At 34.3% G+C, this 27,944-nt stretch overlaps 2 protein-coding genes and 1 long non-coding RNA gene across 6 annotated transcripts in view; 2 read left to right on the top strand and 1 right to left on the bottom strand.

The window, feature by feature from the left end:
• LOC148625082 (uncharacterized) overlaps window positions 1-16,163 on the bottom strand; it is a 29,285-nt gene extending 13,122 nt beyond the window's left edge. The window contains exons 1-5 of one of the 2 annotated variants that reach the window (XR_015919852.1): window positions 16,030-16,163; window positions 14,744-14,980; window positions 4,654-4,711; window positions 4,056-4,110; window positions 2,272-2,389 (exon numbers count right to left, since the gene is read on the bottom strand). This is a non-coding gene — a long non-coding RNA (uncharacterized LOC148625082). The remainder of the gene's footprint in view (window positions 1-2,271; window positions 2,390-4,055; window positions 4,111-4,653; window positions 4,712-14,743; window positions 14,981-16,029) is intronic. The other variant, XR_015919851.1, reaches the window with a different exon arrangement.
• On the top strand, window positions 261-10,663 carry LOC148625083 (fatty acyl-CoA hydrolase precursor, medium chain-like). 2 transcript variants are annotated; one of them, XM_088568360.1, is made up of 3 exons: window positions 261-307; window positions 5,679-7,236; window positions 8,397-10,663. In XM_088568360.1, exons 1-3 carry the CDS (start codon window positions 283-285, stop codon window positions 8,578-8,580), a joined length of 1,767 nt encoding a protein of 588 aa, XP_088424486.1. In that variant the 5' UTR covers window positions 261-282; the 3' UTR covers window positions 8,581-10,663. The 2 variants fall into 2 exon arrangements, with proteins under 2 accessions (XP_088424486.1, XP_088424487.1); XM_088568361.1 differs by lacking the exon at window positions 261-307 and adding an exon at window positions 2,299-2,450 and having other exon boundaries at window positions 5,677-7,236.
• Window positions 11,066-18,772, top strand: LOC148625081 (cocaine esterase-like). 2 transcript variants are annotated; one of them, XM_088568349.1, is made up of 3 exons: window positions 11,066-11,169; window positions 16,587-18,146; window positions 18,442-18,772. In XM_088568349.1, exons 2-3 carry the CDS (start codon window positions 16,591-16,593, stop codon window positions 18,752-18,754), a joined length of 1,869 nt encoding a protein of 622 aa, XP_088424475.1. In that variant the 5' UTR covers window positions 11,066-11,169; window positions 16,587-16,590; the 3' UTR covers window positions 18,755-18,772. The 2 variants fall into 2 exon arrangements, with proteins under 2 accessions (XP_088424475.1, XP_088424474.1); XM_088568348.1 differs by lacking the exon at window positions 11,066-11,169 and adding an exon at window positions 16,086-16,224.
• Window positions 18,773-27,944: the final 9,172 nt, after the last annotated feature.

The following is a 27,944-nucleotide window of genomic DNA, read 5'->3' as shown; positions in this document are numbered from 1 at the left end:
GTTATGAGTACTTTTTGTTTACGAAGTAACTTCCATGCATGTGGCACATCAAAACGAACATTAATTCAGATGTAGAGTGCCAATGAACGTTGCACACTTATAGAATACATTTATATCCGGCTTATAAAATTAACAGGTTTATAAAGTACTATCGCGTTGATTTATTAAATATCCCTTATACAGCAGTTTACAATGAACCAAAAGTTGAAGGTTTTTTTCTCGGTGTGACATTGAATGGTATTATTACATTTTGAATATGATCCATAACAACGGCATTTAAACATGACCTACCCCTTACAAGCACATAGTAAGTACCATTCACCTGTTTACAATGATTTATACTAACATTCTTATTTACATTGTCAATTACATTTTATTTAGATGTGTTAGTGGGGAAATGTTGCACTGGCTAGCTAGCCGGTTCTCTGCCACCAATAATTTCTGTTCGATTATTTTATTGATTCAAATACAATTAAACTCAATAGAGCAACATAAGAGGAATGATACCATACACATGTAAGGTGACCAATACGACAGTGTACGGACATAACAATTTACGCATTCACATTCACAAAATGTGCAGATGTTAAGTCAGTCGAAGTAATCTAAACAGTAAAATGGTTCCCATTTTCAAGTTTCCTTCATAAACAAACATGAATTTTGTACCTTTTTCAAATAATTTGGATGTAGCAATTTTGTTACAAATTTATTTGAATTACTACATGTTGCTTTATCAATTCAATAATTTACTCCCCGTCTTTTATAAAGCTGACATTAATAAAAAAAAAAAAGTACATCTCATCCTCCACTTTTATTAATACAAATTCGGAAAATAAAAACGAACGGCGTAAGCGGTGAGGTGTGAATATCTTCTGACTTTGTAAACAAGAATTATTTATATGTATGCATGTATAGGTCAATACACTGAAAGACACGGTTTTTTTAACACTTACTTACATGTTTGTGAATGGTACCTCTGCAAGCTTTGCATGAGAACCTATTTGTTCAATGTATCATAGTTTTCCTCTGCTTTTTCGTCTACCAGGACTTGACCTTTTATGAATAGCTCGGCAGATGTTTCTAGAAAAGCAAAGAACGCTTACCCTACAAGTGCACATGGACCATGTTCCCAAATTTTAGTGAAGTCCGAGTTGTTCGTTTACTTTCCTTACTTTGTACGTATTATTTTTGGTCATTTCATGTTCATTGTTGTGTGTGTGTCTGTTTTCCAAGTCTTGTCTTTGTCTCATTCTTTTGATTTCCGCTAGAATCTTTTTCCCTTGATTACTCCAGGCATAAATGAGATGGGGATGATCAAGATCTAGAAAGTACATGTTTCCATGTCTGTAAAATACTCTTCTATAAAGTTTCTACCATACATTAGGAGGCTAGTGCGACATGATTATCCTGTGAAATCCATTAAGCACCATTTTATTGGACCACTTTCCTTTTACAGCATTGGGGAAAAAGACTCATCACTGATCTCAGCATAACAATAACTCTTTCTGATTAGTATTTAATTCATTCGACAAGTACACTTTTTACAAAATTATTATTCAATATATGAAAGTCGAAGACTATTTATGATTGAAAATATTCCAAGCACAAATACGCCTTGAAATTCACGGTTACCATCAGTATTGTCCAATGAAGGTTTGTAAGTCATCGGTTACCTTGCCATCATCAGTACCAAAGCGAACTAGCAAATTTATAAATTAACTGAATGCTATTCGGAAAATTAATTGTTTAATTGGTTTGACGCCCATTCCCCGTCAATACTACAAATTTTGATATGCTGTGTACGTGTTTCAAGGAGTAATCTCTCATCAGAAGCAACAGAATTTAAAAAATAACTGTAAAAGAAATACTCAAAACTAAAACTACCAAGAGGTTTGTGCAATACAAAGAATAAAGACTCGGCGTTTTAGGTATCTTAACTGACGCCGAATTTTGCTTGCTCTTATGCGGAAATTGTGATGATTTAATATAAACAAATTTGAAACTTCATTTTAAAATGAGCAAAAAACTTAAAATATTTTGCTCCGTTATTGCAAATGTCAAGGTACGAACCCCCTAAAATAAATTATACGCATACTATTAACACATTACTAGGGGATCAACACATATGTTTGAGGGCGTGTGTGAGTGAAGGTCATCTTAAAGACACACAGGATATTTATATTGTAGTAAATTATTTTGTATGTTCTCAACAAAATCAATACAGATTGGTCGCAATTGTCCTATTGGCCAATGTAAATTTACTTCGTTTACCTTCATAATCCCACCATTTAAAATTGTTATTTTTACCAAGAGCATTTTCCTCAGTGGTCAGGAATTGGGATCTTGAGATTATCGTGTGGCGAAGTTTTTCTATACTTCAAATTACATGCTGTGCATAAAAAGAAATAAGTCTATCTTAGCTAGTTTATTCGTTTAGCTTGTATGTAAAGGTAAGAGACTGATCATAATAAAATATCCATTTTACACAGATCATAAATGCCGTTTTAAACATGTTGATACCAGTCACTTTAACAGTATAGTTCTGCAGTGTGACATCTATTGAAGTACTTGTTGAATACAGCACGCTGTGCGTCCCCAACATTTTGGTAAAAGTTATTATTAATAACACAAACTTTAAAAAAGAATTATTTAAAGAAAAATTTCCAGATGGGCCACAGGGGCTTGCTGACACTATCAAATATGCAGCCCGACTAGTGTTTATATACTAGTCGGGCTGTATATTTGATCACGAGAGCAAGCTCCTGTGAGTGGGGATTAGTGCTGGGGTTTAAACCCTTTTTTTCTGAAAATTCTGTAAATTATGCGCAATTTTCTTTCAAAAATGGAGAAATAATGGCCAACGCCCCTTTCAAAATATCTGGATCCGCGATTCGCAGGGAAGGGAAAAACACGAATTAACCTAAACCTCAACGAGTAATTACCTTGATAAAAATGGTTTAAATGAATTGCTTTTCAGAATCGACTTGGGAGCAAAGTGTCATCGAATGTCAAAATCTTGTTCATGGTTTTATGCAATATCTTGCACAAAGGACAAATTCACTATTTTAAAGCTTTACACCTCTGCCACACTCAGAGCTAAACCCTGCCCCTTTTTGCAAACTAGTACAGTACTGTAACACCGGAAACAGCTTCGCAGATTTGTAATGAGAAGTGCTCATGCTTTGTGAATTTTGTTCATATATGTCCAGCAGAGCCAATAAACTAGCTGAGTGAATCGGGAAGCGGTTCTATTTTAGATTTTCGGAGAAGATTGGTTTTTATGACTGGAAATACGCAAATATATTACAACATATCATTACCCAAATACTTACTTGCCTTAACCTTTTTCAGTTACTCTGATTACACAAGATGTACTTACTACTTGCCTTAACCTCTTTTAGGTGACTATAATTACACCAGTACTTTTTAGTCCAAACCTCTTTTCGGTGATTATGATCACACCAGTACTTAGTAGCCGAAACTAACCTCTTTTCAGTGACTATGCTTACACCATGCAGTACTAACTAGCCAAAACATAAACCTATTTCCCGGTGACTTTGCTAACACCAATCTGACTAAACTTAGACCTATCAATTGTACCATTCAGTCACTATATGTAGGATCTAAGAACTCTCCATTCTACCTTCTGTTCTACTTATCTTTCTAATCAGCCAATTAGATTTCATTTTTCATGATCCTGAAAGCATTACCCATATTAAACCCGAGGATTCTGAAAAGTTTTACAGCCTACATGCAGTGCCTAGTAAACTTATTTTTTCGATGACTATGATTGCACTAATACTTACTTGCCTAAACTACATTTCGGTAACTATGCTTACACGATTACTTACTAGCCTAAACTTTGTTGACATCATTACTAACTTCCCTAAGCCTCTGACCGGTGACTATGATTACACTAGTACTTTTGAGCCTAAACCAATTTTTCGGTGACTATACTTATACCAGTACTTATCAGCCAAAATATTGTTTTGGTGACTAAGCTTTCACAAGTAATTTCTAGCCCAAGTTTCTTTTCAGTTACCGATATGTCTTACCTTCAAACTTTTGAAATGTGTCTTTAACTAGCAAACATGATCCCCAGAGGCTTTCCTGTAAAATTAGATAAAAAGATTTACAAAAGGTCACCCTAATCAGGGGCCCAAAATTTTTCCTCAACAAAAACAGGGTATGTGCTTGATTACAAATTTGTTTGATAATGCTTTACTTTCTTAGCATTTTCATAGTTTAAGCATAAGAAATAAAACATTTTTTTAAAGTTTCATATAAGTGGGCAACCCATCTCCATGGACCGCATATGTAAAATTAAAGCATGTATCACTTTTCGAGGATGTTTTCCTGTCTGCAAAAACTTCACCAATTAAACCTAACCAACACCGTATTTTATCCGCATGATTTTTCAAAGGTTTCTTATATCAAATATCAGAAATAGCTAAGCCCCAACTTCGTTAAACTATAATCTTTTCAGTACATGTTTTGCTAAGAAAGATGCAAATAAGGAAATAAATGGGCCGTGAGTCAAAATTTTCGTCAACATTTCAAACGACCTCAGCGAGTTACATTATTGATTAAAACAATACCGGAAAGAGTTGTATCAGTGGTGGGCCCATAGATTTACAAAAAAGGAAGACTTACCTGGACCGCTTTGTAGAAGAATTCTCCTATGTCCACTTATTACCGGCAAAAATAGAACCTATAGATGCAAGAACATACTTTAGTGTTTTCAAAAAGTCATTGTTATTTGAACATGTAAATTAATCGCGACCTCAAGTGCTCTTCTGACATTGATATCATTTCTAAAACTCAGAGTTATTTGTAGGGATTACATGCCTCCCAAAAGAGTTGAGGATTAAGTTACCCGTTTTGTAACAAACACACACACTGACGCGGGCAAATTGTGACTTTTACTTAGGCCTGAAAACAAGAAGATGTGATTCCGGTTACATCGTTAATAAAATTAGGGTCGGATGATCGAATTTTTATTGTATTTATACATTATACGACTGCAAAAATCTTGTGGTTGTATGATGGTATCATGCTGTCGTCGTCGTCATCATAGACATTGGGTATAAATAGTGTATGAAATTATAACACAAAATACCGTATCACAGATAGAAGGCTGGGGTTGTGACCGTTTATGAATTAGAGGTCAAAAGTGCCTTATTACGAAACCTAATTGTATTGAAGTACCAGTCCATATAAGTTTCAGACACAGCCTGTGGTAGTGTTGGGTGTAGGAAAACGCACCGAACAATGGTCTAAATACATATATGCTATATATGTTTATGTAACAATAATCCTATATCTAAATTTAGATCTAAACGTTTGAGAAAAACACACATTTAGCTCCCACTGAAATCAACCAAATCAAGCCAAATCAGAAAGACATCTCTTGCAATGTGCCAATTTCATGCGGAATGTATTATCATTTTTCTTGACAGTGCAACAACGGAATGACAAAGGCGGGTTATGTGGTCTGTAACTGTTTCTAAATTAGAAATAAAAAAGTGAATTCGGTGGGTTTTTGATTTGCATGAATCACTTTCTGTCTGCTTTTAATTAAGATTACTTCTTTAATATATAACGATCATCGATTCCATACATGTACCAATATTTTTTATATTTTGTTATCTGATATCATTTATAATTTCGTTTTAGAGATATGAAGCGTTTGATTTACTACACAGCATTATTTGTGGTAGCAACAGTAGGTGTGCAATCAGAATCGCCTGTAATTAAAGCGCCACAGGGAAATATTAAAGGGCTCGAGCTCCAATGCACGCAAACTGGGGAAACTGTATATGAATTCCGAGGGATTCCATTTGCAAAGCCTCCGGTTGGAGATCTACGATTTCGAAAACCGGTACCTGCAGATAAATGGATGGGCACACTTGATGCCACGTCTTTCGGTGCTGGATGTCCTCAAAAGATACCGGAGGGGTATGATGACTTCAAGCCTAAGGAAATGTCAGAGGACTGCCTTTTCCTTAATGTATATGTTCCTAAGACATTAGATTCTAATAAAAAGTTACCCGTTATGGTTTGGATACACGGAGGTGGTCTAATGATTGGATTTTCTCATCAATACGACGGCGCCTGGATAGCCACTTCTGGTGACGTTATTGTTGTCACCATCAATTACCGTTTAGATGCTTTAGGATTCCTTGCACTAGATCATCCGGCAGCTTTGGGTAACTACGGACTTTGGGACCAGAAACTCGCCTTACAATGGGTTCAAGACAATATAGCTTCATTTGGGGGTGATCCAAACACTGTTACTATTTTTGGAGAGTCTGCTGGCGGTTGGAGTGTTACCCTATTGTCTCTAATGCCGTCCAACAAAGGTCTGTTCCGCAGAGCAATCGCTCAGAGTGGTTCAGTAAGTGAAATATCCTTGACTCAGAAGAACTCGAAACTTACTAATGAGCGTTTGATTAATTTTGCCAAGGAAACGCAGTGTCCTATAAATGACATGAATAAGTTTGTAAGGTGTCTCCGTCAGTTAGATTACGAGGACATATTAAGTAGTATGTTTGACACTGAAAAATTGCCAAAGGACAAATTTGATTTGCTCTTTTTGCCTCACTCACCCATTGTAGATGGTGAACTGTTTAAAAATGATCCACTTATAGAACTGAATGACGCTTCATCGGAGACGTCCCAATTCTTTAGATCAATCGATTTTATGACAGGTTATACATCTAATGAAATGGCACAAGCTGGTATGGAAATTCCCCAACAAACGCAAGAGTATTTTAACTTTAGTGGAAGTGACTCCATTCCTTTTGGATTTCTGTGTGAAGGCGTTATCAAACCATTTGTTCAGAGAATGTATAAAGACGATTCTGCACTCAAAGAAAAACTATGTAACATTTATAAAGTAGAAAACGACGAGGACGAACAAAGCATGCGATCTCTTATGTTCATGAATGACTTGATATTTTTTGCACCCGCTATAAACATGCTTGAGCAGCATTGTTCCTCTGTATCATCAGGGAAAACTTTCCAATACGTATTTTCAAAGGATGACGAAATGGGTATTATGGGTCCTCTTCCTAACTATGCTAAAGGATGTGGACATGGTGATGACCTCCAATTCATGTTTGAACTTGGCGTTATCATGCCTTCGATGAATAAGTCATCGAGTATGTTTTCTGATGACGAAAAGAAGCTGTCAAAAAATCTGATCAAATATTTCACGTCATTTGCTAAAACAGGGTAAGACTTTTTTGTCACTTAAGTTACAGTTCTTTCCTACATGATTTGACTGAGATAAATATAGGTTGGTTTCGTACATAAAAATATGAAAATAGCCCGTTCTATAAATAACATTTACACCTTACTAATGGGACACTAACTACCCGACTGTTTCTCTCTCATTTTTGTTTTTGTTTTTGTTGTTTTTGTTTTTTGTTTTTTGTTTTTTGGGTTTTTTTTTACAGGGGGTGTCCGATATTCTCGTTCAAGTTAGTTATATTTTCCAATTTCATGGGAGATATACAAGTGGTTATATCTTGCCATCTGTTCGTCACAAGGTTGACAATTTGATCTCCATGTCTTTTTTAAACAAATGTGATTGTTTGTATGTACCTCACGAAATTGTTTGTTTTCATGGTCAGATGAGTAAAACAATTTTAAATTTTTCTGAAATGTAAATTTTTGGATTTGATTTTTAAAAGATAAAGCTTTTTGAAAAACAAGGAATATAATATGATACCCTTCCATTAAAATACCTTTTTGTGAATATTAATACATGTGTTTTGTTTTAAAACATTTGAATCCACTCCTATTTTGTAACAAACTTAGGTCAACAACATTATCAGTTTTTTTCATAGAACATAGGGGTAAAACGAAAAATAAAGACACCTGCCACCTTTGCCTTGAGAAGCCATACCAAAGTAGTTGGACGACTCCTTGTTAAAGTAACCGTTTTTTGTGTTTTTTACAGTTTAATCCAGTTTTTTATAAACCATTTTTGTTTTGCAGTTTTTAGCTAACATGAAACTTACAATAGGAAGAAATTTTCAGTTTCATGAAATGATCCTTATGATCAGGCCTACTAAAGATTCCACGTAGTTTGGTTATTAGGAGTAAGTGCCCTTGAAAGTTTAAAAAAAAACTTTTTTAACTCTTTGCTGTTGTTGTTTTTGTTGGGTGTTGTTTAATTATATTTTAAGACCCATAACAGATCGGGATAAGTTTCAATTATTGTATCATGTCCTTTATGTTCAATTTACCTTCCACCCTCATCATTCAAACGAGGACTTGATTTCGTTGCGTTTGTCACAATCTTTGAAGATATTACGAATAAAAGTATGTTAAACTGTTTAATATCTTATCTTCTATCTGGTTCTGAAGATTCAATATCTTTTTAACAGAGTACCAGACGCAGGTGAAGGTTCAGTGGCATGGAAAGAATTTGACATGAAGGATAGATACTATTTGGATTTCAACTGGGAAATGTCATTAAAGCAGAACGCAAACGCCGATACAGTGGAGCTTTGGTTACGACAGATGCCTAAAACAGACATAAAGTATTCTAGAGAACATGACGAACTTTAGGTTTTGTTATTTTCTATTTCATTCTCTAAAACAGTTTGTATTTTTTTTCGAAGAGAGCACTTACCATATTTTGGCAAAAAAAAAGACTTGTAACGAGATTACTGCACATGGAAAATGCAACTTGGTTTTTCATATGTCTAGGTCCAGTTTTTTTATATAAAAATAATATTCATGTGTAATACATTATTCATTATATTTAATGATACAAAAAAAAAGTATTTTGACAATTGATATTTATAAGCATTTCTTAGACCATAAACGTATATTGTTCTCAATATGAATTGTAGGTTGATTCTAAACATATCAAAATATTAAAAAATAATTTTGTTGATCATATTTTGAAATCATATCTAACTCAAATTTTTCAAATGTTTCTATTAGCATAATACTACAGAATACTCAATAGATGTAGAATGGGGCCCTTCAAAGTTAATTTCTTGGCTCTCAGGTGTCAATTTCGACGTCATAAGGCTGATTCTTACATATGCAAAATAATGATGGGGGTGGGGTCTTTTTCAATTTTATTTTATTGATATGAAAAAATAACAAGAACTGAAAAATGGGGCACCTATAAAAGTGATGAGGGTTAAATAAATCTTAGAACCAATTAAGTTAACAACTTTAAGAGGTCTATTTACAGGTGTGATTATATGTTAAGACAAAGAATATTTACAATATTTTCATCTCTATTTTCTTGCTTTGCATTTTAGACCCCAAGGAACTTTTGTTTGAAATTGTTTTTTACTTGTGATTAGTACTGTGTGATAACGTAAAATAATTATGTGTGTTTATTATTACTATTTTTTTTTTGTATTCTGTATATTTTATTTTTACCTAATTACATTCAGGTATATTTTATAATGTTTCAGATTGTGCTTAGATTTTTTTTAATTTTTTTTGTCTTAAAAATTTATTGAATGGAATTTTTTTTTCGTCTTTATTGAATGAAATACACTTACTGCATTAGCCGAAACCAAATAATATCTTAGTCAGGAAAATGGGCTATGGCTAAAACGAAACACAAACGATACGAAACAAAATTTCATATCAGCCCGCAGCCTAAGGACATCAACATTTCAGGCAAAGTCTTCGTCCCTTTTTCAGCTTTGCAAGAAAATGTCCTCCATTTTATAAGCAACTACATGTATTGTATAACTAATTATATGTAACTAGCATTCGCAGCTACATTTATTTCTCCCGGTGCAGATCCGGGTGTTAAAAGAATAGGCCTGCAGCAGCGCTAAGCTTGTCGTAAAAGGCGACTAAATAGTGCTCAGAACCCTAGCCGGGGGCTAGGGCGCTCTGCCCACAGAGCAACTGGGATATGTGCCCCAGGAGGTGGAATGGGGTACCCCTGGCGTGTTACATGCTGGGGTTGTCAGGCTATAATACGGAAAACCTGACCGCAAGCCAAAGAGGTGCACCGTGTTGGGAAAGATGCCACGTTTCTCGCACGTTAAAGAACCCTACTGTGGTATTCTCCCGGAGTAGGAACCATAGGGCTCCGCCACAGGAGGCTAAATTGCCCGACCCTATCCACCTCTCCCTATTTCCAGTGGCAATCAAAATTTGTCGACCCCCATTGTCCTTGTGTCCCATCCCTTTTTCATTTCATCATCATTTCATGTTCATTTTATCATCAATTTCATGTTCATTGTCTGAATATAGCTGAAATATTGCTGCTCGGACGTTAAACCCCAACAAACAAACAAAACAAACATTTATTTCAACGTTTAGAGATCTAGCGTTCCCTCCCGCTTCGAAAACTTCAAGAGTAATGTAGGTGGTGTGTGATTTCAACAGATATTCCTTTGTTTGGTAATTGGTCGTGACATTATGTGCAACGCCTGTATAGATATCATTATTTAATATTCAATTCATGTCTCTTGTTTAGCTCCATATAGTATACCAATTGGAGATTCTCTTTTACTCTTTATACTAATTTAAGATGTCGACTGTTGATCGAGCTGAGATATTCCATGAGTACGCCTCTGATCTCATCAACTCCATCATAATATTTAGGTACTCATTTACGAATCGGTGTGTCGCCAAAATAGAATAAAGCATTCTTGTTTGTTTTTTATTTTGTCTATTTGTTACTCCAGCAGTGCTAGAGAATGTCTTGCAAGCGATTTTCTGACTTGATGCCATCCTGACCTCTAGCATCTGATATGTTAAAAGCCTCCCCAAATGTGGATTAGCTTAACACTTTTTTTTAATATTTTAAGTCGTTTTATTTATATAAAAGAAGTTTTACCTGCCGGAAATCAAGCTATAAAAATTCTAATTTTTTGTTAAATACATGTACCTAGAAAAACATTTGTTAAGAAGACAGTTATCAAAGTGACCAGCCATTTTGAATTAGGTCACTTATATCAAGGAATACATTATATGTTTGACAAAACGAACTTAAAGTTGGTAAAGGCAATTCGTTGGTTAATTTAATATGTTCGTTTCGCAAATTTTAAAATCCGTAATTTTATCACCCGGAGTAACTGTTACACATTCAAAAAACTAAAAACCAAATGTGAAGTTCATTTAAACTGCTTTTACAAAGGATTTCCAGGATTGCTGGATTTCCCTTTTCAGGTAGGTCATTTGTTTTACTTCAGTTTATTCACCTTCTCCCGTGTTATGGGAAAGAAACTGTATAAACTGTTTTAAATGGTAAATATTTTACAATAATTCTGTCGATTTCAAAGAACATGGGAACGAGCGGTATGCAATATGGCGCTCGGAAGTAAGAGGTTGAGGTATGGAGGAACGGAATTTTAACCTCTTACGTTGTAGGAGTAGCCTATTTGTATACCTCGTTTAGGCAAAAATATAAAATTTGCGGCTTTTTTTTTACGTTCTACTGGCCAAAGTACATCATTTTTATTAGATACTAGTATCATTTTAAAGCTCAACGTATCGGCTGTTTAATGACGTATCGTCACAGTTACGGTTTTTGAGAAAAATGCAAAATGTGAACCTCTACCCAAAGGAAACATTGTTTAAACTGACATGTCTCTCTTGAGTAATTATGCTTCTGTAAAAAAGAGCTAATCTGATATTACCTGTTTAGTAGTATACAATTGATATTCGGTTCGCTACATTGTGTATGTAGATCGTCTCGGTTTCACGTGTTCACGTTAAGGCCATGTTTTTTTTATTATGACGTATCTGAATCATCCCACTGTTGTCGCTTCGGTATTTTTTGCCGATATTTGATACAGTTTGGATCTTTTCGATAACTTGTAATTTTTGTAGTCAAAATTTGTCAAAAACGTGCTGAATGTGGGATGTTTGTATTTTCCATAAAAAGTCACATAAACTCGACTCTATAAATTATTGATTATTGCACATGAAAACGTCTCAAACTTGGTTGTATATGATTGGTATTTCAATTGTCTACATGAGGGATTATTTTCTGAATATATGCGTTCCTTGTGTGTCATTTATTATTATTTAAGTTCTTGGGAAATATGAAACAAAATGAAACAATCATGTTAAGCATTGAGATATATTAGTAGAATGGCCATCAAATACACGATATAGCCACAAATTGCGTGTGGAGTTTCCTTTGATGGACTTTTGTTATCTCATGCACAACGAATTACGTAGTTGTTAGTGAAAGTAACGTGGTTCGAGAACCTAAATGTTGTTCAAATTGATACGACAGTAATTGTGTAACTCAAAGTCGTTTGTTTAGATTTCATCTGGCTTTCATGTTTTAAACTTATACACATTTTAATCATTTTGAATTGTATAAACTCTCATATACACCATATACTAAATCACAATAGATCCCTATCGAGACTAGATATCATTGAGATGGGAGCCATCTCTGTGGGTCCCGCTGTCTACGAAATATGAAATAATAACGGTTCTCAAGAAATAGAGACATAATTTGTAAAGAATGGACGGATGGACAGTACGACCGACAGACGGATCTTTAACCTAGGAAGTTGTACAAACATTATGACATACCCTCTGGTGTTGGTTAATATACTTGTCAAGTATAAACTTTGAAATCATAACGGTTCTCAAGATATAGAGCGGACACGATCTTTACCACAGGACATGGGGTTGTCAACTGAAACCAAAGGTTTTTTTTACCTTGACCTTTGATATAGGAAGTTGTACATACATTATGACACACCCTCTGGTGTTGGTTAATATATATGTTAAGTATAAAGTATGAAATCATAACGGTTCTCTAGATATAGAGCGGACACGAATTTGTTACGGACGGACGGATAGGCTGATCACTATAGGGCAACCCATCTAAGACAGGGCCCTAAAAATCACCTACATAACCAGACTTGAGTCTTAATGTATCATTCGGTCATTACACTTTCGAGATAAAATAATTTAATTAGATTTTGTATGAAATTGATACTTTTCAAGAGTTATTAATCTTGATTTTGTTTAATCTGGAGATTGTATTTTTTTATTATTAAGATCTGAATACGGAAAGGGCCATTCTAACTTAAATATATAACAAACGTAGAACAAAAAAAAGCAGCGTTTGTTCCATGAGTTTTTCTACAACATAAATCAACTCGACCATTGGCAATGTCTGAATTATATATAGACTAGTACTTCATTACATACACATTATTTTTTTTGTAACTAAATACTTTTAAAACAAGTTTCCCTGCTTATATAAGAAAAAGTAAACAAGAGGCTCCCAGGAGCCTGAATCGCTCACCTGGTTAAATTTTTGCCTTTCAAAGGGAATGACTCTAACAAGAAGTTGTCCGACAATATTGATTCCATGAAGACTGGTAGGACTTATCATGAGGATCATTTCATCAATCGGAGGTTTCTATTATAGTTTTCAAGATATTGACTGGAAACTAAAAAAAAATGTCAATGTTCACCTCTCAAGGGCAATAACCCTTATATGGAGTAGTCTGACAACTTTGATCCCTTGAAGACTTTTGTAGGCCTTATAATAAGGATATGTAAGCAATTAAGTAGCACTCCAGCTAAGGATCATGCAAAATGTGATTCATGGATAAAAAGCCTAAATAACGAAATTTATTTGTTGAATAAGCTTCTAGCCAAAGCAAGTTCTTAAAAAGCCGTCAATGCAACCATGAATACAAATTCCGTATGGTAAGTTTATCATAACCACCCATTTGCCATAGGTACTTTGGACCTTGATTATGATCATTTCTACGTTTCAATTTTCGACGACTTCTACATTCTACGCCTTTGGGGGTCTAAACATTTTATTATCAAGCACACTGTCTCTTGGTCTATAAATAACCCACTGCCCACGCATCAAGTATGCATCTATCTGTACCATGATACTTTCCGAATTGTTGTATTTCTTTAGAAATGAAGTCTGCAACATCAAGGAAATTTTACTTGTATTTTCTTCTATACAACCTAAATGATGCACTTATTCGTTTAATATGTCTTTATGACACTTTGATATCATGCTTTTTCAAAAGTATCTCTTCTATTTAAGTAAATGTGAAATGCATTCTAAAATAGTATTCAATTAAAAAGCATCTACCCATGGCTGTGGACTTCCAGAAAATGGAGATGAATAACAACCAGCATTTAATTTATAGTTAATTATTTGATATAAATAGTTTATAATTTGATATAACAAATTAAAAAAAAAAGAAATACCATGTCCCCAATACGCTTCCGTAAACATCTGATCGAAATTTTTAATTTGAATTTTATATTGGGAAGATATGATCGTTCATTAACTCTTTATTCAATTGTGCAAATCTTTTTACGGGAAAGCGCGCGTGTTCTGTCTCAACCCGTGGTGAGATAAGGAAATTTCGCACGGCTAGAAATACGACTTTTCTTGAATTCCAGTTCAGCACTGCGTTCAATTTTATTAAAATAGGTACTTGTATATGTAGGTAGCCAAAGCGGCATTCAAACTATTTAGAACAAATTTATACAGCAATTATTTAATTTGATTAGTAACAAGCTTTCTGATTGATTGATTGATTGATTGATTGATTGATTGATTAAGTTATTTTGCTTATACCTAATAGTATACAAATATCAGAAACTGGACTTTAGTAACTTTAGTTTGATGGTACATTTTGCTTTTGTAGTGACCCACGCTGTTTGGGAAGAGAAAAAAAAACACAAAAAAATAGGACTGTCAGATAAAACCCAGAAGCTTATATAGGGTACTCACGTGCCTGTCAACAGAAGGTCGTGGGTTCGATCCCTGGTCTTGTTAAACCACAGACTTTAAAATAGGTAGTCACTTTTTTTTTCCGCCAAGCTCTTGGTTTTTAAGGTAATGTAGTCACGACTGGTGACCCCGGAGTCAGAATGTGACCGAGTAGGATGACGTGCCTGCCTGCGAGCACACTAAAGATTTGTCTTGTACAAAGTAGCAGGTCTATTCGATTGGTCAATCGTTTTCGTCCTGAAATGCATGAAATATCTGCCATAGAATGTTAAACATAACCAATAAATCAATCTTAGGATTGCCAGATTACTTTTTACGTGAAGATTCAAAGACAAGAAAAGACAAAAAAAAACAAGACGTGTTCGGTCAAAATTTCAAAGCGTCGGCGTCGCGCGATTTTCGTCGAAGACGGACGATTTCTAGAGTAGGGAAGGTAATTGCAAAAATAAATCAAACGAATTTTTTTCTCGTTTGCCATTTGGGGCGCTGATTGACGTTCCTTTCAAGTTTTAGAAATGCATGAATTTTTGTGCTCCAGAACGCGTCGAACTAAAATATTTTTCCTACCATCACTTCCATTTTGACGTCATTATAAGACTCCTTTCAAAGGGATTTTAAATACAATTATGTCTTCCTCCGGGTAATTTTGTAGGGACATATTTTAATGTTTTACATTCACGGATTGACAACTACTTGCATGTCTACTACTTAAAGATGCTCTGTGCAAAAGTTTCGTTGAATGCAGTTAAGTGGTTGTAGTATTAAACGTAAAATATTTGAACAAACAGACAAATAGATTCATTGTCGACGAACTTTGGTTTAGGTGAGCTAACTTAACGATACCCTTGCATCTGTAATTTTTCATCAAAACATTGCGTTAACAAGACTAAGTCAGAACTTTGATAGTAAACAACATGACCTGGAAGTATGCATGGCCCTTATAGAAAAAGATATTCCTTGAAATTAAAATCTTACGTGAGATCAAACTGCCATATTGTTTTATGCGTGCATGGAATTATGGTATAATAGACCAAATCTGTATTTTTGTTTAATGTGGAACTGGGACTAAACATAAAATCATATACATGGCCAAATGTCAGTATAATTGTAGTAGTGGCCACATTTATCAACAAACGAATTTAGCGTTTTGAATGTCTCCTTATTTGGTCAATGAGGCGCGTCAGTATACACCAGATATTTTTTTAAAAAAGGCACTCAGAAGAATGACGGCTTCTTTATAAATATATGTGACAGAAGCCTATCTTACATTCGTTCTAAATTCTTACCTCTAATTTACAGGTGCGTCTAAACATGAATCACCTTTATGTTATATTCATTCTTTGAGGCCGGATTTTCCGCCTCAAAATACACGTTTCATTTTTTGTTGTTACATTTAAATTTTGAGATTGTCCTCTCAATAGGATATATAAATAAACGCTAACAGGTAGTTTGTTTCGTTTTACTTAATCCGATCTGTTAAGGTAAGATATTCATCGCTGTAGTTACTTCTTTATTTTAATGTATCTATACTTACAATGTACAAAACAAATCAAACTTCAGGTTTTTGAGTGAAATGTCCGATTTTACACATTTAAAAATTCTGAAAAAAAGCGTTTAATCCTTTTACTATCTGAACTGTTATATTTATATTTTTTATGCAGACTCTGACACCAAAAAAATTTTTTTTTTTGTAATAGATTGATTTTTAAGTCATTATTCTAGTTCATTCCTTTCAAATGACGTATCAGAAGTAGAATTAGTGAAAGTAGGTTTGTATCGATTAAAGGAAAACACTTGACTTACAATGTATTGTAGTCTGATCTTATGAATCTTTCCCTTTTAGGGACATGCAGTTTGCAGTAAACGCTGCATTTTTCATCGTAACATTAGTTGGACCAGGTGTTCAAGCAATTACACCAATAGTTAAGACACCACTTGGATCAATCAAAGGGCTCGAGCTCCAATGCACGCAAACTGGGGAAACCGTATATGAATTCCGAGGAATTCCATATGCAAAGCCTCCAGTCAAAGATCTACGATTCCAGAAATCGGTACCTGCAGATAAATGGATGGGCACACTGAATGCAACCGTTTTCGGTGCTGGATGTCCACAATCTATACCAATGGGATTTGATGACTTTAAACCAAAGGTGATGTCAGAAGACTGCCTTTTTCTGAATGTGTATGTTCCTAAGACATTAGATTCTACCAAAAGGTTACCTGTTATGGTTTGGATACACGGAGGTGGTTTAATGCTTGGATTTTCTCACCAATACGATGGCGCTTGGCTAGCCACTTCTGGCGACGTTATTGTTGTCACCATCAATTACCGTTTAGATGCTTTAGGATTTCTTGCACTAGATCATCCGGCAGCTTTGGGTAACTACGGACTTTGGGACCAGAAACTTGCCTTACAATGGGTTCAAGGCAATATAGCTTCTTTTGGAGGTGACCCAAACACCGTTACTATTTTTGGACAGTCTGGTGGAGGTTGGAGTGTTAGTTTATTGTCTCTAATGCCTTCAAACAAGGGGCTTTTTCAAAGAGTCATTGCTCAGAGTGGTGTAGTAAATGATATGTCATTGACTCCGAAGAATTCGAAAATTACAAACGAACGCTTGCTAAATTTTGCCAAGAAAACACAATGTCCTGTGAATGACATGAATGTGTTTGTGAGTTGTCTCCGTCAGTTGGACTACGAGGACCTATTAACCAGTGCATTTGAAAATTTGAATATGCCAGCAGACAAATATGATTTTTTCATTACGCCTCACTCACCCATTGTCGATGGTGAACTGTTTAAAAATTATCCAACTACAGAACTGAATGACACTAAATCGGAGACATCCCAGTTTTTTAGGTCGCTCGATTTTATGGCAGGTTATACATCTAATGAAATGGCACAAACTGGTTGGAGTCTCACTCCACAAACGCAAAAATATTTTAATTTTAGTGGAGTTGAATCCATTCCTTTTAGATTTCTGTGTGAAGGCATGGTCAAGCCATATGTAGCGAGAGTGTATAATGACGATTCTGCAATCAAAGAAAAACTATGTAACACTTATAAAGTAAACGGCTCTGAGGACGATCAAAGCATGCGATCTCTTATGTTTATGAATGACGTTCAGTTCATTGCACCCGCTTTAAACATGCTTGAGTTCCATGGCTCTGGATCACAAGGGAAAACTTTCCATTATGTCTTCTCCAAAGGAAGCAAAACGGGTCTAATGGCTCCTCTACCTAAATACGCCAAAGGGTGTGAACATGGCAACGAGCTTCAATTCATGTTTGAATTTGGAATAATCATGCCTTCGTTGAACAAGACATCCAGTATGTTTTCTGCCGAAGAAAAAAAACTGTCAGACAATCTGATTAAATATTTCACGTCCTTTGCCAAAACAGGGTAAGACATTCGTCATTTATTTTTTATTTGTTTTATTAACTTAGATTATGCAAAACTTTATTACAAAAATAAAATCACACGTACATGTACAAAAAAAAACATGAATAATTTGACAAACTGTGAAAAACAGTAATAACTTACGACGCTCGATTGTTGCCATAATGCAAAAGGTTTGAAAACTTGTCGTTATATAATGCAACAACAACTAGTTATTTCGGCTTATCATTCCGAAAAATTTCGGAGATTTTTTTTACAATCTTTTGCCATGTCAAGGACTGGTCCTCCTTTTTTACAGAGTACCTGACGCAGGCGAAGGGTCGGTGGTTTGGAAAGAATTTGATACGATGGACAGGAACTATCTGGATTTTAGTTGGAATATTTCATTAAAGCAGAACGCAAATCCCGATACTGTGGACTTTTGGTTACGACAGATGCCTACAACGAACATGACGTTAATTTATTCAATCGGTCAGGCCAAAACAAATAATACCTTTGTTTCCTGCTTCCTGCCAGAAACAAGTAGGGTAGGTAGGCCAGAAAAGGATTTAATTCTATTTTTTTCTTTTGCATTCTTGCAAATATTGTTTTACTTGACACACTTAGTTTAATTAAAAACATGTTTCATATGTTGTATTAAGTTGTGTCTATATGTATATCTGGTATCGTTTTGTTGTTTTTGTTCTGCCTTCCGGCCACATTGGTTCAGTTTTTTTCCATAGAAACTGCATGCCTTAAAATAGGGTAGTATTGGTAGCAGGAAACAAAAAATATCTTTACTAAAGGTTTTATACGATATTTTTCTCAGCTGGTCCAAAATAGCCTTATATCGTTCTAATGCTGGACTCTTGACCTTCCCGTACTATTGTCACACGAATCATTTAATCAGAAGGTTATCAATCCGGTTTTCATATTATAAAATAAATCTCTAATTGTGATTTTTTCTTTTCAAGGGCAAGATTTCCAACATTGAGCAACAGATCTTTATGAAAATTTCAAGCATAGGTCGGTCTCACCATGCTGATCAATTTTCCCCTACAAAATTTAGCTTAACCTTTGGTTTTCAAGTTATTTCAACAAGTCGTCATTTTTTGTTAGTGGTGGCCATGTTTTCAAAAAACATTGTTAAGTATATCCTGACAAACATTCATACAATGTTCGGTTACAATTCATCCTACAACATGTCTATGGGGAAATTTAAAAAAAATCCATTTCAGGACCCATAACTCATCCAATTGTCAACGGATCTTTCTGAAAATTTCGGCATTCATGTACATGTGGGTAATCCCATTATGCAGATATTTTAGATAAACCCAACTGTTTTTGGAGTTATTTGCATAATTCCTCAATTTCGCCCTTATGGTCTAATTTTAGAGACGGTGGCCATGTTTTTCACAAGATCCACACGCACAGATTGCTAAACATATTCTACATAATATTCATACAAAGTTTTGTTTTAATCCATCCGGTAATTTCAGAGAAGATTTTCAAATTTGGAATTGTAAAATTCGGGGAAAAAATCCATAACTCGTTCATTCGTCAACGGATCTTTCTGAAAATTTCGGAATAGGTCCATCCCATCATGCTGAACAATTTAACCCTCAGATACAAGTTATTCAACTTAAAATGTCGTCTCCCCTTAAAGCTGCATTCGGCGCCAAATTTATTCAGTTTTGATTCTACTGAATTCTGCTGATTCAATGTTGTTATGCAATTGAAGCAATTAATGTCGATAATACCTACAAAAATTTTATGAAAACAACGTTTTATTTTAATCAGAGAAGATCGATAGCTCTGATCTAATTATTTTTGGCCAATACTTCCGAAGATTGCCGACAGGATATTCACCAGGGTTGAAAATACATAAACCTTGGTAACAAAAATAACAATAACGGATACGTAGGTAAGCACGTGTCTTGTTTTCATTTCATTTCATCTATTTCTTGGTTAGTTTTCAAATAAATAATGATCATATTTGAGCCGCATTATATCACAATACGTAAATTTCAAAATGATCCTTGCGTTCTATTCGAACTTTTTTCTTTTAAGGCATGAGTCCGTCGGTCTTCCTTGCCGCTTTGCAATCATATTTGTTATTAAGGAAGCGACCCTTACAGCACATGCGCGAATTAAGGTCACCAGAAGTCACATGCATACGAACTCGTCTAGGTTGATTTTTTGTTATGCAAGACAATAAAAATATAGACACCTATTTCATGTATTTAATGCATTTTATTTATGGATTATCAAATGAAATTGTACAAGAAAAGTACAATTTAGTAGAAATAATTCAAAGTTTAGGCATATTTCAACAGAAACAAAAAATTACGAAAATGACAGCTAATGCAACTTTAACAAAAATCCTAACATTTATTTTACAAGATTATGATATACATTTAAAAGGGCGTCCATGCAAAAATCCAGCAGTGAGTGACACATGACAAATTTCGTTTTCAAAAAAATTCCATTCATTTCATATCACACGCGCATACTTTCTCAAAGTTGAATGTTGATGTTTGATAAACTGTAACGGTTATTTTAGAATTATTATCTAAAAAAAATCTTAAAGGTAGGTAAGTAGATTATTTATTATAGTGACCCGTGTATACAGTAATTATATTTACAATTTTCATTCGTTTATCAAACACCCGGCCCGATGGGCCTATAAGTGACCTTTCACTATCAAAATTTAACATTTTCATCACGTCGGATTAATGCATCATGATGAATTTATCTAAATCAATACATGCATAAGCTGTAAATGTTTTTCAAATAGTTTTAAGTCAGTTTTATTGCCTAATTATAAGGTTTTATCTTGTTTATTAAATTTCCACATATTTTTCTCTATTGTCAAAATTTATTCAGGACAGGGCGATCTATTGCACTGTCGATGTACTATTGCACGGTGCAATAGTCTCCTTGAGGAGTCTAATGCACTGACCCCATAATGACCTTTATGTAAGCCTTTTGATTAGTTGAACTTTTTTAAGCGCTTCATTGATTTGGAATTTACACACAAAAAAACTCGTGTGTAAAAACGTAGATGTGACTCTCGTCTGCCAATTCGTAAACATGGAGCGGTCAATTTCCTATTCCTGGTCGAATGGTTGTCTCTTTGACATATTCCCCATTTCCATTCTTTATTATATTTCATTGACAAATTAGGTAATAAAACAGTTATTAAATGGGTCGGATGCAATAGACCAGAACATTTGTCCTTTGGTACTGAGAATGATCAAGTGTTCTTAGCACCTCAGGACAAATATTCTGGTCTATTGCATCCAACCCATTTAATAACTGTATATTATAACATACTACGTCTTTTATGATAAGCATTGACAGAGTATTTGGCAGTCTTTCTGGGATAATGCTGCATCAGAAAACTCAGTATATTATCCTGATTATAACTTAGAAAGTCATCACTCGCTAAAATGTCGTCAAAAATTCTAGTTTTGGTGTCCTGGTAATACGGACAGTCTAACACAAAATGTGATTTGTCCTCAATTGAATTTCTGTCACACAGAGTACATAAACGGCCGTCAACATTTTCACCACATTATCTACCGGTTTCTATTCTAATCGGAAGTATTTCACATCGTTATTGTGCCAGCAGGGAACGTCCGTGTTTATGTAAGTTCAGTTTTATGTAAGGTTCTCGCTCGAATGTTGTCTTAAATTTCACGTCTGTTCTAAGCTTTGGAACATTCGGAATATCAGTTTTCCAAATAGATGCATAATAGTTTTTCAATTTCGTTTCAAACAATTTCATACTGATGACGTCCTTTCTTTCATAATAGTCCAATAAATCAAGTTTTGTCAGCATGTTCTTCACATCACCGCACCAGTTGTTCCTGACTGTCGTAATCGTAATTGAAAGCAATCTTTGTGATACGATCATCATCAAATAACAAAATGTGGTTTCAAAGGCGATATTAGTCCATTGTCTATAGCTAAACGGCATCCATCCCATGTCTCCACAAATAGCGAGAAGTGGCGCAGTTAATTTTCCATCTATTCTCACACACGATTCGGAACTTTGGTAAATATTCTTAATGGAGTTGTAGACTTTTCTATTTATATTATGTCGTAATAGTTTGTAAAGCATCATATCCCGGTCAACAAAGTCAAGCATTTTTTCAAATCAATAAATACCACAAATAGTTTTTCGTACTTTCGAATAGCGCTATTGAGGGTGAATGGTATGATCCTCGCACGATCCGCTCCGCCTAAAACCGTTCTGTTCACCGTCACTGAAATGTTGTTGTTCTCTAGATAATTAGTAATTTTCTTGTTAAATAGTGCACTATATACTTTGCTGATACATGATAAAATGCTAACTCCTCTACAGCTTATCGGAATTCTCGGATCTATATATTGGTCTTTCAAGATTAGACATATTATTGCTTTTCGCCATATCGTAGGGATAATACTCGTATCGAACACAAATTGAAACAGTTTATGTAAAGCATTAATATTCTGGGTATTTTAGTAAGTGTGTCCATCTGCACCATGAAAGCTGATTTTTTCGGAGTGTCATGGTTTTCATTTCCTCTTTCGTCTACCCCGGACTTGACTTTTTAATAAGCGACTCGGCAGGTGTTTCCGGAGAGGCAGGGGACGCTTACCCTACCGGTGCACCTGGTCCATGCTCTCAATTTTTAGTAGAGTCCGAGTTGCTCATTTGCTTTTGTTACTTTGTATAAATGCTTTTAGTTACTTTATGTTCTTTGTTGTGTATGTCTGTTTTCCATGTCTGGTCTTTGTCCCTGAATTACATTTTTTATAACCGCTATAACCTTGGTTCCCTTGATTATTATTAGTACAAGCTGAACGGTTTTTCGCGTGTATTACGACTTAGTTTACCTCATCTGTGAAATATCAGAATTTATCTCATCATTTGATTCGTACAACGGATCGGACATGTTCTGTTCAAGCAAAGTTTTGTGTATCGTTGGGTGTTCGTAATGATCGTTATTGAATTTATCACTATTTCCACCGTTAAAAGGTTTCTTAAAGTCTTCACGTCATATTTCAAGAACATTCCGTTCCTCTGCGTTAGTAATTCCATCGGGGGTAAGAATTTCTATCGGTATTGATTTGTCTTGTCTCGGACCCATTTTCTTGATTTTGTCTCAGAAATCGTTAGGGTTTGCTGTTGACAGTGTTTCTATCTCCGCCGTTTTATTTCTACGGTATTCTCGCTCCGTTTTTCTTAGAGTTTGTCGAACTTGTCTCTTGCACAAACATATGTATTTCAAAGTAATGTTCTGGCTTGTCTATTTCTATTACACTTCTGAAAGTCATCTTCTTTCGTGCGCATATCTTTCCACAGATTAAACGCTTCTCACTGTAGTGTTTTTTTTAAATTTATGACGTTTATTTGAAGTTTGTGTAGTTGTTTTTTGGAATTTTCTCTTCCATTTAAAAAATGATAAGGTACATGTAGTTGACACGCTAATGATATAATCATTACATTTGAACAAAAAAATCAGTGGGATGAAATTTACCATGTGCCACCCATATTATGAGAAATGTCTGGTTTCTTCATAATTAAACATAATTTTACACTAACGAACATGATGAGAAATAATATTAAGATAAAACGACAGAAAAAAAAATCACTCTAATTATAAACAGTAATATTAAAGAATAAATACATGTATATCAAGTAATGATAAGTTGCGGTAGAAAATCTAAAAGATATTTTATAAAAAAAGATGTAGTTTTTTTTTCTGTTCTTTTCTAATTTTAATGGCTCCCATCCAGTCGATAAGTATTATAGTTCGTATAGTAACAGCGCATTCTGTCCGTCTAAAGCTAATTTTTTTCTATTCTATCAGAAATAACAAAATTATGACCACATGTACAATGTATAGTTATCCCAAACTCTTATAACTCGAATAAACGAATAGTATGTATTTTTCTAAATACACATAGTGTTTCCCTTTTCCATTTAATTGTAAACTTATATAATTATCAATCTATTTTTAAGGTTTCTATATGTAACTGAACATTACATCTGGGCGTTTACTGCAACCAATTGGTTCTATTATTGAAATTATACAGAAAACTATATTTCGTAACTCTGCTGTGTATATTAAATAAAAAATTGTCAGTTTCGTCAGGGATGAGTTTATCTAACCATCTTTTTAGATCAACTTTCATGTATTTTCAAGGTCAATGTTTGTAAGTTATGAGCAACACGACCCACAGATGTATCGTCAACGAATAATATACATAAACCTATCATATCGTCACATAAATCATTTACAAAACTATGGAACAACAGAGCCCTGTGGGACAGCGGTATGCAACAACCACAAAAGTGGAATGTCTTCGTTTAGCGCTACTCGTTGTTTTCTGTTTGTTAGATAGCTTTCCGACCAAGAAAGAATTTTACCATTGATCCATACCTTTCAAGTTAAAAATTATTCCTCGAATCCATACCCTGTCAAACTCTATGCTGATGTCACAAAAAGTTATGCATATTTTGTGGATCGAATCTAGGGAAAGCAAAAACCAACACTGGTATCTATACAAAAATTCATGTTGATACATATGATCGTATATATTCTTGACAAAAAACTAACAACGGAAGATAACAAAGAGACAGGTTTATAATTAGAGGTCAAAGGCGCGTCTCTTTTTTATAGAGAGCCATTACGTTTGCCAGTTTCCAGTCATCTTTAAATGTATTACACCTCAGAGACTTGTTGAAAAGCATACACAGTGGTTGTGAAATTTCATCTTTTAATATTAGCAGCATTTTATTACTAATTAAAGCCGGCCCGCTGCCTTTTGTAAATTAAGTAATGAAATGACATCTTTAAATTTTGATCAACAGGGGCCGATGGACACCAAGTGATTGCATAATCCCACCTTGACCTTTAACTAAGTAAAGCTACTGAAAACTTAACAGTTGAAATGGCGGAATAGTAAACAAACATGCATATACAGTGACGATCCAGGGGAATCCCCATCCCTTTTGGTTTATTCCGTACATAAGCTGGATACTTATTATCAAATAATAGGCCCTTACCTGGGCCCTCTTTTAAAATCTTTATTCGATCTTTCATATACAAATGTATGATAGACGTCTTTTTCTACATCGGAATAATGAAAAAATAATTTTTGGTTACCAATTTAATACCATTTTGAAACTATCAATGCTTTCGTATTGTTAACATTTAAAGTCAACTTTAATAAGTTAAATATTGTTTGAAAATAATGAGACCATGTTGTAAATCTATGGTCGATTTTGCAAGAATAATAGTATCATCTGTGCAATTAAAGCAAAAAGGAATCTCGAATTTATTTGAGAGTTGTGAAAAAAATCTGAAGTTGATAGAAAAAATCTATAACAAACAAGACCAATTCATGTACATATAATATGGACCTGCGTCACCATCATGTTTCAATATATACTTATAGGCACTAAGCACATCATAAAAAAAAAACTTCAATGTTTAATGTCCGAATGATAGCATATACCACCGAAAAAAAGTGGTTAAGTTCAACACGCTGAAAAGTAGAAATCTCCATAAAAACAGGTGCAAATCTTCAATATGTATGTAAACACTGTTCAAAGTTTGTATAATATTGGTTCAATGCTTTTTGAGTTTCAGATTACACAATGTAGGCACCGTTCACAACAAAAGTTCAACATGCCAAAAATGTGCACATCTACAAAACGTACGCAGACATTATGCGAATTTTTGAATATATAGATATACAATATTTTATTAGTTTCTGATTACACAAAGTAGGTATTGGAGTATACATTTTTACATTGTCTGTATTTCCCACAGCGTCTTACATTTTAAAACATTTTTCCTATAGGTATGCCATATGGTGGGATCCATTTTCGGAAAAAAATCGACAACGACTTCCTGTTTACCGACGACCTTGTTTATTTTTCTTAAATCGTGGTTTTAAGCGGAGGTATAAGTAGTGAGCCACCGTCTCAGATTTCTTGTTGAAGTTTTTATCTGTTAGACACAAAGCCTTTTTTAAAGATAGTTTAAAAACCGAGTAGTCATGACACTTAAACATGATAAATAGAAGAAAATTTACCCATAACATTTTCAACTTTGCAGACACTTTAAAAATACACATGTTAAATCAATCTCCCATGTTTCTTCTTATTGTACAATTAAACCAAATATTTTTGTATGTCTTAAAAGCTTTAAAATTAGGGTCATATAAGTGCATTGTAGACTTTTCTAGTTAAACCACTGTTGAATCCTGTCAAAGCATGTAACTTTGTCATTTTTTGTTGTCTAATTTCCATTAATGTGAACTATATGAGCACACAATGAGACCAGAACATCAACACAGCAGCCAAACAAGTAGTAGAACATACTCTGAATTCTCTATCCGATTACCCAAAGGCTGGGTTCTGTCACCTCTACTAAATACAGAATCCCGATAAGAAGCAGTCCTGAGAGACTCAAAACTTATGTCCTACAGTACTTTTGGACTCCAAATACTAGTTTGATGGCTTATACAGTGAATTAGCAAGTTCCATTTTAATTAAATGCAATGCTGTGAAATATTCCAAATAATGAATAACAGAAGACTGTTGATGAATAAAATCTTTAATATTTAAACTTAGGCAAGTATTAAATTATGTTACACAGTTTTGAACAGGTTTTGTTAATTGTTATTAAGTGTTTATGTATAAATTATTAAGATAACAAATAAAAATAGGAATACAAAGAGCTAATTATAGTTCTTATCTATTTATCATAAGCTGGCTCAGCGCAAATAAGACTTTACAATTATTGTACATAAATAATTTAAAAAGTTTTCAATTATTACAATATTTTACAAATTAACTCAGACTGAAATGATACGTGTTCTTCAAATTATTGCATGATTTTAAGTTGATTTTCTCTTCAAAAAGTATTGGAAAAAAATGCACATTTGTTCAAAATAACAAATCACACAATAATTATGAGTACTATTTAATGCAGCAGATATTTTTATTATTTAAATAGTTAACTATAAAACAAAACATGTTATATTCATATATGCTGCATCATATTCCGCAGCTTGGCACTACATTTTCGCAAAAGTAATATTACGTTTTTGCATAAGAACCGATGCCTCTTTAATATTACCCAAGGCTGTTTAATACCTACATCTTGAAAGAATCAAGCAATTCTAAGAATGTATCAAAATTTGGCATGATGCTCATCTGGTGAAGGGTGATGCGAAGGTACTAATTAACGAAGGCCACAGATGAAGAAAAAAGATAATCAAAACTTTTTCGCAGCCTTGAAGAAAGAATGATGTCTTTATGGGATGCTTTTTGTGAAATTACTGTAACCCACCTTTTAAAATTAGTGAAAATATTTTTCGAATTGCGCACCTTACAGCTTCAGTATGCAACTTTTCTTTCACGTGAGAAACTAATAAGCATGAGTTGGCTGGCGACCGTATATGTTCCACTATCACCACGTGATCAAACAGTCCAATGAAACAAGTCATTAAATAGTGCGAAGTTCTAAAGGAAATCAAAGATGCGAATTTTCTCTCGTATGCTGGTTTTGATAAACTATGAATCTCATGTTTATTTTTAATCAACGTTTCCATTTCACTCTTCGCTCCTTTTCATTGACCTGCGTCTGTGCCTTAAAACTTGATCGCGGATGCTTGTGAGTGCTACTGTGAAATATGATATTGCTTGACAACGAAGATTTCATGTGATGCCTAGGTCAATATCGGCCACTGTTTTGGCTTCATTGACAATAACACAGTACTGTATAAATATACAAACCATTTTTTATTACTATGTAA

This window comes from Perna viridis, chromosome 2 (assembly GCF_037379345.1).
Source record: "Perna viridis isolate PV_CMFRI_1.1 ecotype Kerala chromosome 2, ASM3737934v1, whole genome shotgun sequence".
Taxonomy (NCBI): Eukaryota; Metazoa; Mollusca; class Bivalvia; order Mytilida; family Mytilidae; genus Perna; species Perna viridis.
This window is presented reverse-complemented; position numbering and strand designations above follow the sequence as displayed.